Source organism: Lampetra planeri, unplaced genomic scaffold (genome assembly GCF_965212315.1).
Source record: "Lampetra planeri unplaced genomic scaffold, kcLamPlan1.2.h2 scaffold_1643, whole genome shotgun sequence".
Lineage (NCBI taxonomy): Eukaryota > Metazoa > Chordata > Hyperoartia > Petromyzontiformes > Petromyzontidae > Lampetra > Lampetra planeri.
Window position 1 is genome coordinate 7,629 of NW_027614376.1, and position 10,220 is coordinate 17,848.

Genomic DNA, 10,220 nt, shown 5'->3' on the forward strand with positions numbered 1-10,220 from the left:
TGTCACAGAAGATCTTGTAGCTGGCATCGAAGGTTGGCTCATTTCTGAAAAGAAAACACATTAAAAACAGAAAAGATGTATTACTGTATGTGCCATAACTATTGCACAATGGCTTCAATTTTAAATGTAGTATAAATAGTAGCGAATCGAAACCTGACAAAGTGATTTGAGATTTTTTTTATTCTTCAGCAAGAAAATTATTTCTAGTTTCTTCTACCTTAACAAATCACTAAACATTTTTTCATTTTGAATTACTGGTGCAATAGTTATGCAGTCAAGACTGTGTTTACAGACAAATCGACAATATAGATGGTCAATGCTTTACTTTTGAAATGCGAAAATGTGAGGGAATTATTAATTATTATTTAATAATATAAAATATTAATAACTCACTATTCTTCTGAGGTCACAGTAACTGATGCACTAGACTTTGTCAAGAACCTGGTGTACTGTCTATAACAGGACTTGTGGTATCGCACCTCCAGAGACACACCGTCTTTGTCTCGAATATGCACAAGAATGCTAGTGTCTTCCTTCATCTCAGCAGCTTTCAGCAACTTGCCTGTAAATAAATAAATACGAATTAAACTAATAAAAAACTGTGTTAAGAGTTAAACAATATTGAGTGTTCTGGCTGTAGCTTTATGCAAAACAATGCAAATCTGTCTCTGACTGTAAAATAAACATTACATAAATTATGTAATTGTAATTGAAAGTTAGCCATGGTACCCAGCATAAGGGAATAAAAGTTCAAACGTGTGTGTGTGTGTTTGTGTGTGTGTTTTGTTTTGACCTACCTGCTGACGTTTCTGCCTGTGAAAGATGGTCCTTCTGGCGATTGCCTCTCACAGGAATGTACTTGTCCGTTTTCATCTTGGACTGTTTACCTGTCGTCCCAAAAAAGCGGCCACCTTATTGGTCTAGTGGGAAGCACGTGACGATTGTTCCGCGAAGCCTCATCACTGATGATCAAGATATGATTTCGCGAGGAAAGAAATATTGCCGACTTTAAACAGTAATAAAAAGTAAACTGCAGGATTACACATGGAGAACTTTTATTTTCACTCCCAAAAACAATAGATCTTTTTATTAGAATGAAAAGAATTTAGTGCCCCATATATGGGAACGGGATTAAACGTAAAACGTCTTCACCTTACGGCCTATGTTAGCGAGCACCTCTTAAGGCATGAACAGCACACAAGGTAGGTAGCCAGCACCACGCGCGGCCGCTTTGGTCTCCCTGGTGGTGATGTTTTCAAAGCACACACCTCACAGCACTTATCCAAGAGATAACCACGCAGAGATAAAACTGTTGTAGTTAGATTGCACTCACGGCTTCTGCCGTAAGGATCTGCCGATTGCTATCTCAGTGCATCTGGTGATAGCACTGAGCGCTATAAAAGCACGCCCGCTCTGTCATCTCACATCCAGCTGAAGAAGGAGATTCAGGTAAGAGTGCATTGCACACGATGCTTAGTACAAGGTTCTTCTATGATCATTATAATCCTCATATTCGTATTTGTAATTGGTATACGTTTAAAATATACGAATAAATGTTCTGTTTACAATCACACGAGGGACATCTAATTTATTTATGTTTATCTCGAGGAATAATGGGCAATAGATGCTGATGATGAAAATAAAACTTATAGACAAAGTAAAAATAATAAAATGTTACCCTGTTTGTCGGTGATCATGAATGTGAGATTCCGTATGTGCTATCAAACTGTGCTGTGCTTTTCTGAGATCACCATCAAAATAAGTTCCACGTTGTGTAACGAGTTCCTTTACTGCACAGTTCTGGCCCAGACTACAAAGCAACTCTTGCAGTATAAAAAAAAAGTTGCCTTTTACTATATAATACACAAACTATCTGGAGATATTGTTCATACATGTTACGTATAATACTGCTGCTACTGAACACAATCACCTAGACGTTCATCTATTGATATGCAAATAATGTACAATCTGTGCAGTTCAGCAGTGATTGCTGCAGTTTTGGATTCCTCTGTTGCAGTGGCGGCTCCTGCAAAATCTCTCAGGGGGGGCAAATGTCTGGATGATTGATAAGGCCCACACATGCAATGAATAAATTAACAGCTTAAGCATGTAAAGGCAACTTCACTTCTTTAATATTAATGAAAAATAAAGTGACTCTTACAATACATCTTGTTTGTATATATACTCACTATTAAAACAAACCATTCAAGTTTATTTATTAAAGATTCCACTAGGTAGCGATAAATTATATTGTTGGATGAAACGTGCTTACGTATGATGACGTTAGCACGTATGATGACGTAAGCACGTTAGTGCATGCCCTCACGGAAGCCATAGAGAATGCATTGCAGCGCCCCCGTTCGAAAAAAAACATCTTTGAATGTAAGTCTATGGGGCCACTCGGGGAGATTCTCAGCCGTAGTGAAATCGCCCAAAAAGAGGCGGTACTCCACAGAACGTGACATGACGCTGATTGGACTATATCCAGAGGCTGACAGTGACGGCTAGCGTGACTCTGTGGTTGAATGACATTAGTGGTGCGTCTATAATTGCCCACGGCCACTTGCGTTAGGGCAAGCTTCGGGGCCACTTCCTGGAGTCGTGGAGTTCTGCCATTACGAGTACGGTACATTTCATTTAAGCGTGTTTAAAAAAAGTATTTTTAAAATATTACTTAGTTTTTATTGTCTTTGAAATCTCTCAGGGGGGGCAAATGTCTGGATGATTGATAAGGCCCACACATGCAATGAATAAATTAACAGCTTAAGCATGTAAAGGCAACTTCACTTCTTTAATATTAATGAAAAATAAAGTGACTCTTACAATACATCTTGTTTGTATATATACTCACTATTAAAACAAACCACTCAAGTTTATTTATTAAAGATTCCACTAGGTGGCGATAAATTATATTGTTGGATGAAACGTGCTTACGTATGATGACGTTAGCACGTATGATGACGTAAGCACGTTAGTGCATGCCCTCACGGAAGCCATAGAGAATGCATTGCAGCGCCCCCGTTCGAAAAAAAACATCTTTGAATGTAAGTCTATGGGGCCACTCGGGGAGATTCTCAGCCGTAGTGAAATCGCCCAAAAAGAGGCGGTACTCCACAGAACGTGACATGACGCTGATTGGACTATATCCAGAGGCTGACAGTGACGGCTAGCGTGACTCTGTGGTTGAATGACATTAGTGGTGCGTCTATAATTGCCCACGGCCACTTGCGTTAGGGCAAGCTTCGGGGCCACTTCCTGGAGTCGTGGAGTTCTGCCATTACGAGTACGGTACATTTCATTTAAGCGTGTTTAAAAAAAGTATTTTTAAAATATTACTTAGTTTTTATTGTCTTTGAACCTATCTACGTGACTTTACCGCAAGACCCAAAGAGTATGAGAAAGAACAAGTTCACGTTCCGATTTAAAACTTTCGTGACTGCAGGGATTCATCTTCTTGGTTCTTTCGGTAAAGTCACGTAGAAGGGAAAAAAAAAACATTAAATCAATTATTATGTTATTATGTTTTTATTTGTATTATTTGTGTTATGTTTTATTTATTATTATTGATTATTTCCCTTCTACGTGACTTTACCGAAATAACCAAGAAGAAGTTCACGTTTTTTTCTCAATCCGAGTGGTGTAGCCTTGCTTGAATTTACCAACAGCCATACTCCGAGCTCAATGCACACAACTGATATTGCATTCATAAGATTATATATTTTCAGGTCATATATAGTATTTTGTATATTAAGGTTTTGTGTGATCCATTCGGCCACTAGAGGCGATTACATTTCCCGCAACATACACATTTTTCCTAAACCAAATAGTGAGCTTGAATGGGGCATATCGTTATTGAATAACCAGAGGGCTGGAGGTGTGAATCATAACCCTACTATGGTATAAAAGGCAGGTCCTACAACAAGTTTTACAGCCATTTGTCAATCCACTGCTGGATTAATACCTCGATACGCTCAGCCATGGTATGGGTTGGGACAGTTGGTAGAGGGGACAGGACTAGTTCTATTGTTATATGTAAGCCATGTCCAGGAATGGAACTCAGGTCAACGAGCTCAGTGTGCGAATCACTGCGCCACTGCTTCACCAACAACCGTTTTATTTGTTTCATTGAACTTCATGCTGCAAATGTATGATTGTGATGATTTCTCTTGGTGTTTGGCAATTACACAGGCAGTTGTCTGTTAATACAGGTGTGACGTGGACATCATGAACATTTCTGCGGAAACCAGCTTTAAGTGGGGTGCGACAAACTAGCCCAACTGCTGGTTCTGATGTTGATGGGGGGCATCGTGGCCCTTTGCAGTGGGCAAACAAAAAAGGTTGATGATTGCATTCGCACACTCTGCTGCCGTTGGCAGAGCAAGGAGGATAATGGCTGCACAGGCTAAAGGCAAACCACACCGAGACTACCACTCGCTCTTCTCGGCACGCGCCTACCTGGAGAAGTACTACGAGCCGCTGCGCATTGGCGACAATAGCGGCGTGGAGGAGGTGGCTATGTTCAACATGCAGTGTCTGCACGAGGCCTACATCAAGGGTAAGGCTGCTCGTGTGTCGCGGCCAACACGCAGTGTCCTGCATCGTAGATGCAGGACACAGTCCTGGTGCAACTAGCACGAGAAGGGGAGTTCGCTGGGAGGCACGATTTGGGGTTCCCACGCTTCTTGTCAGCCATCTTCTCAGTGGAGTTTAGTTGTGGTGTCAATGCCCCACTCCTCTGGAGGTGTCGTTTATTGTGAAAATTCGGTCACAGTTCCTATGATCACTGTTCCATTGCTTTTATGGCTTTATTTTGGTGATTTCTAAAAGTTTTTTGGTTTGGCCATGTTTGTTAGTTGTAGTACAGAGTTAGACTGATGGCCTTAATCTAAGTTGTCTTGTGGTTATTGTTGTTTGTCTTGCATTCAACTGGGATTTTTGCACACAGCGTTGGTGTACGGTGTTTTTTAATGGAATTTTTGCATTTTTTTCCTGGATTTTCAGTTTGCACATAGTCACATAGTCATTTTAAGATGGTTTCTTGTTCATGTTTTTGTTTTTTGTTTGTTGCGGTTGCACCCGATTCAAGAGCCGAATGGCTCACAGGGCTATACCTAATAAATTAACTTGAACTTAAACAACATTTCACCGTTAGTCCACGAGACCTGCCCAGATATTCTCATTCGTCGGTACCGCCTAAGGTGGCATAACTTTAGCGGACCCAATTTCTTTACATCGCCAATTCGAGTAAGTTCAATGTATGTTGAACTTTTTTCACACCGTATGTATCCAACCGTGCTAATCGGAGGTGCTTGATAATGCCATGTCACGCGGCTATTACATAATTGTCTGCAGCCGGTGTTATTGACGAATGTGTTGCGTTTGTTTGTTATTCATCCTCGTGCCGGGGGTTCGTGCGTGCGTGTGGCACAGGGCCCGTGAAGGGGACCAGGATGCTGGATGTGGGCTGCGGCCCCACCATCCACCAGCTGCTCTTCGCCTGCGACAGCATCTGCGAGATCACCATGGCCGACTTCACGCCCGCCAACCGCCGCGAGGTGGAGCTGTGGCGTGCAGACGACCCCAGCGCCTACAACTGGGACTCCTACATCCGCTACGCCTGCCATCTGCAGGGAACCCAGTGGGTGGCAACACCAGCCGGCATGCACGCCGTGCACTAGCACAGAACTGTGCAGGGACGGCAGCAATGTTAGCTATCGGTCAGGGCTTCGCAACTGGTGTGCTGAAATTCCCAGGTGTGCCGCGGTGTTTCAGAAATTATAGAAAAGAACCCCACTGCTCGCAAGCTAGGGGGCCGTCCATAAATGATGTCACGCACCTAGGGCGGGGGGGGGTCAGACATTTGTGACGATGGGGGGGGGGGGTTTGAGAAATGTGACGTCACATCAAAATGCGCAACTTTAAATAAATATAGACAACACGTTCTACTTAATTAAATAGACTTTTTAATAAATGTTCTCTCCTACATCATCAGAGTGCAGCCGCACATTAAATACGCACTACAATGACAATAGTTTAAAGCGATTTGAAGCATGTGTTTTTTTTTTGGGGGGGGGGGGGGGGCAGAGCTTTGTGACGTCATATTTGAGGGGGGGTCTGACTTTTTGTGACGCCGTGTGTCGAAGCGGGGGGGAGGGTCCAAAATCGTCCAAAATCGCGTGACGCCATTTATGGACGGCCCCTAGGACAGACGATCTTTCCTCCTTCAGTCGCCCATCCTGCCTCCAAACCCCACCTCGTGACAGAGACAGCCAGCAAGCCGTCACCTTCGGCCCTCTCAGCTCCCATAGCATGTATGTTCAGTTCGGTGGCTGCACTACTAATTATTTTAGAATGAATTTGTAAGTGAACTCGGGGGTTGACGTGCTCACAAGGATGGACGCGAAGACTTCTCCATGGCAGATTCACTTTTATTCTCTAACTCCCAACTCGAAGTCTGTACGTAGGAGAATGCCACGCTCCGCTCTCAGTCCACGTGTCACAGAACATCCTCTCTGATGATGTCTTTTACTGCGCCACCTGGTGGTCATAGTGAACAAACACTTTTATTTATTTTCCCTGTTTCCGAAAAAAATTATATTTGAGCCTCCCCCCCCTTTGCCAACATTTTAGCGAGTAACTTATAGTTGGAATTTAACAATGAGATTGACCTATAGTTTCCTACCAGTTCTGGTTGGGTGTTAGGCTTGTGCATAACCGAGATTCTAGCTTCGTTCATGGAACTCAGAAGACCACCTTAGGGAGAAAGCTGCATTGATGTCCTCGAGCAGGTCCGCAGTCATTTGGGTCCACACCGCCTTTACAGAATTCAACAGGGAAGCCATCTGGGCCCGGGCCTTGCCAGACGAAGATTGTTTTCATTGCATCACTAAATTCTTTTTTTTGTATTATTTGTAATGATTGCTGTTCATTTTTTTCTACGTAATTCTGTTTTGTTAGAGTTTTGTTAGAGTTTACGTATTGTTCCTCTGTAATATTCCACTATTTCACGCATCTTTGGGTTTGAGGTCTCTGAGAATGAGCTTCATAGCTCATTGCGTTCTCCCAGCTTAAATAAAGCGTCCGTCTCCAGAACAGATATCATAGACGTCATCTACTTATACATAAGTGGACTTGTCTTGACATATTCTTGGTTCTTTATATTATAAAATAATATAATTATAATACAGTATTAATATTATTTTATTATTTCCCTTCTACGTGACTTTACAAGAAAGAACCAAGAATATTAATCCCTGCAGTCACGAAAGCTTTAAATCAAAATTTGTCTTGACATGTTAAAAAGCATTGGTTAGATACTTTACAGGAATGTAGTTCAAATATAGTTAAACATGCATTGCACACATGTGCAATGCCAGGTTAGCGAGGACGAGGTTTGGTGGATGTGATGCAACAAACATGTGGTCCGAATGGCGTTCCTCACCTCTCTCATTCCGGTCGTGTGGCAATGCGTCCGTGCAAACAGCTCGCCTGTTGAAGCCACCATCAGAAAACAATACCTATGTGTATGATTGTATCATGATTATGCTTGCTTGCCCAGGGAAGCCTCACAGTGCCGCCCCAATACTTGTTCGTGAGGCCACTGCCAAGTTTTCACAGTAAGGGGCGATGTTACTATTTGTAGCCTCAATTGAGTTAATTTTCAGTAAAAATGTTTTCGGCATTGTGATGTTTGGTCATTGCTAGTTACAGGCATACCCCTGTTTATGCCCAGGATGCGTTCCTGAAAAGCAGAACTTAAATCGAAGTATTTTTGGTGGATCTTAGCGTGGTACAGTTCCTTGACAGAGGATGCTCAGTAATTAATTGCGCATATATACTGTACAACATTTGGTATGCAAAGTAAGTATGTATTAGTAATGTATTAAGATATATTACTACGTCTATTCTGTTATATGTATTAATAGTTGTTTATCATGTAAAATCGTTTACACTTGGAAACAAAATAGTCGCCATAAAAAAAACAGTATGTGGGGGAAACAAATAGTAGAGTAGAGTGCACATGAAAGAGAGTGTATTTTTATTTTATTTTTATTTTCACCTACGTGACTTTACCGAAAGAACCAATGAGTAGATTGTAGCGGCACTAACACTTGAGCGTAAAAAAATAATTGGGGCCGAATGGTTAAGTTCGTTAATATCGAGTGTGTTATGACGAGGTACACAGCATGTAATATGGGACTTGTTAATCAATAAATTGAGTACGTTGCAGAGAAAGTATGTGACACGGGAGGGCGTAAATCGATGTGTTACTACATTGTATATTCGTTATGGGAGGAAACCGGAGATCCTGGAGGGAACCCATGCAAAACCACAGTAGAACATACAAACTCCACACCAGAAAGGCGTCCGAGTCGGGAATCAAACCCAGGTGCCTCTTGCTGTGAATCACAGAGGTTACCATTCCGCTACCCTGCCGTCCAATACTAAAGGCCATTCACCCGCTGAACCCATGCTCTCTGCGTTCCCACTTGTGCAGAGGACAGGAGAAGGCGAGGGCAGAGAGGCTGCGGCGTGCGATCAAGCACGTGCTGCCCTGTGACGTCTTGCAGAGCAACATCGTCCACCCCGAGCAGCCGGCGCCGTTCGACGTCGTGCAGTCGTCCTTCTGCCTGGAGTGCGCGTGCGACACGGAGCTCAGCTTCCGTGCGGCGCTCCGCAACGTGGCCGCGCTGCTGGTGCCGGGCGGGTGGTTTGTGCTCATCGGGGCTCTGGGTCAAACGGTCTACTACGTGGCGGAGCAGAGCTTCGCAGCGCTGCCCCTGAGTGAGGATGTGGTGCGCGCTTCCGTGCACGCGGCAGGCTTGCAGGTTGACACGTTCCGTGTGCTCCCGCGACCCCAAAGCCTCGAGGTTGACCTCAGTGACCTGAGTGGCTTCTTCTTCCTTCTGGCCAAGAAGGGATAGTCGATGGGGCATCCTGCCGAGAATGTTGTTCCGTTGCTACCGATTGGAAAATGCATGCACCAGGCCAATGGATTAAAAAAATGTGGATGGATTATGAAACTGCAGTCTGAGCTTCGTTTTCGTGTTGCATGATGATGTTTCTTCAAACTGTTTGTGGGGTATTTGTTTAGATAAGCATTGGTTTACAGATGAATTGCTGCGGCAACTACCACAATTCTGCCGAGAATTGACAACACATGATTAAATGCTCAACAAACTAAATATCGATTACAAGTGTAATAATTATTGGTGGAATGGTACGGAATAATGCCTTGTATTTGCAAACATTTGATTTGCAAGGCGGGTTATCCACAAAACTCTCACCACAGCACGGATAATTCGCATCCCGCTTCAGTGTCACATACAACGTGGTTGTTAATCACAGACACACTTTCACCAGGAGCACACTGTGGCTCCAGGTATCCTGTGATCTCTGCCTCTGGATTTCTAGCGAAGAAACCTTGTAGCCCTGCAGGAGAATCAGTTTGTTGACAGCCCACTGGCACGTGACATCCGTGCCTCCCAAACTCCGTGCCTCCTCTTGAACCCCGCAGCCCAGCTTCCAACGATTTCCCATCTTTTCGATTCTCATGCATTTCAAACCGTTAGACGCTGAGTGCACCTGATGATTCTTGATCACGGAACGCGCTGCACCATGTGGGCCACAAGAACTGGAGATTGAGATGCACCGCATGAAACCTTGCCTCCCCATTCAAAGGATTGTCTGCCGTCGCCTGCTAATTTCACCTGTTTGGAATCCCCGGTGAAATTCATCTGTCCCATTTATTCTTTATACTTCCAAGTATCCATGCCGTGAAATGATGAGTGGAACATCTTACCACCTGCACTCACCTGCAGATAACAGGAATCACCCGGAAGTGGCTGTAAATTATTTACATTTGGCACGAATAAAGAGTGAGCAGAAGTGTCAGATGCGTCATCCGCACAAGCAGCTCCGAACAGAGGCAGCGCGCATTTGTCAGGGCCACTTTGGTTGTCCCCAATGTTTATTGGATCGGGCGACGAGTGAACGCGACACGGACGTTCAGTGTACCCAACACATTTTACAGTGGACGGTGGATGACGAGTCCGCATAGGGAGGCGAGGCGAGGCACTCCCACGCACATCCATTTAAGTTGAAACGTCACCCTAATGCGTTCAAGACAAATCTGCTTATGGCAAAAGCAGGTGGCGTGGAGTTACGTAAAGCAGCCGCCGCACTATCGGCACAAGCGCTACGTCGAATTTATCTGCGGG

At 43.9% G+C, this 10,220-nt stretch overlaps 1 protein-coding gene across 2 annotated transcripts; it reads left to right on the forward strand.

The window, feature by feature from the left end:
- Positions 1-936: 936 nt before the first annotated feature.
- Positions 937-9,023, forward strand: LOC144739670 (nicotinamide N-methyltransferase-like). Of its 2 annotated transcripts, none has more exons than XM_078622599.1 (4): positions 937-1,449; positions 4,377-4,555; positions 5,431-5,638; positions 8,498-9,023. In XM_078622599.1, exons 2-4 carry the CDS (start codon positions 4,390-4,392, stop codon positions 8,922-8,924), a joined length of 801 nt encoding a protein of 266 aa, XP_078478725.1. In that variant the 5' UTR covers positions 937-1,449; positions 4,377-4,389; the 3' UTR covers positions 8,925-9,023. The 2 variants fall into 2 exon arrangements, with proteins under 2 accessions (XP_078478725.1, XP_078478724.1); XM_078622598.1 differs by lacking the exon at positions 937-1,449 and adding an exon at positions 3,172-3,283.
- Positions 9,024-10,220: the final 1,197 nt, after the last annotated feature.

What these genes read in the sequence shown, in the direction of transcription:
- LOC144739670 (XM_078622599.1), top strand. Translation starts at nt 4,390, where the DNA reads ATGGCTGCACAGGCTAAAGGCAAACCACACCGAGACTACCACTCGCTC. An exon ending in GCACGAGGCCTACATCAAGG is followed by an intron (nt 4,556 to 5,430) that starts GTAAGGCTGCTC and finishes CGTGTGGCACAG; the next exon opens with GGCCCGTGAAGGGGACCAGG. An exon ending in TGCCATCTGCAGGGAACCCA is followed by an intron (nt 5,639 to 8,497) that starts GTGGGTGGCAAC and finishes CCACTTGTGCAG; the next exon opens with AGGACAGGAGAAGGCGAGGG.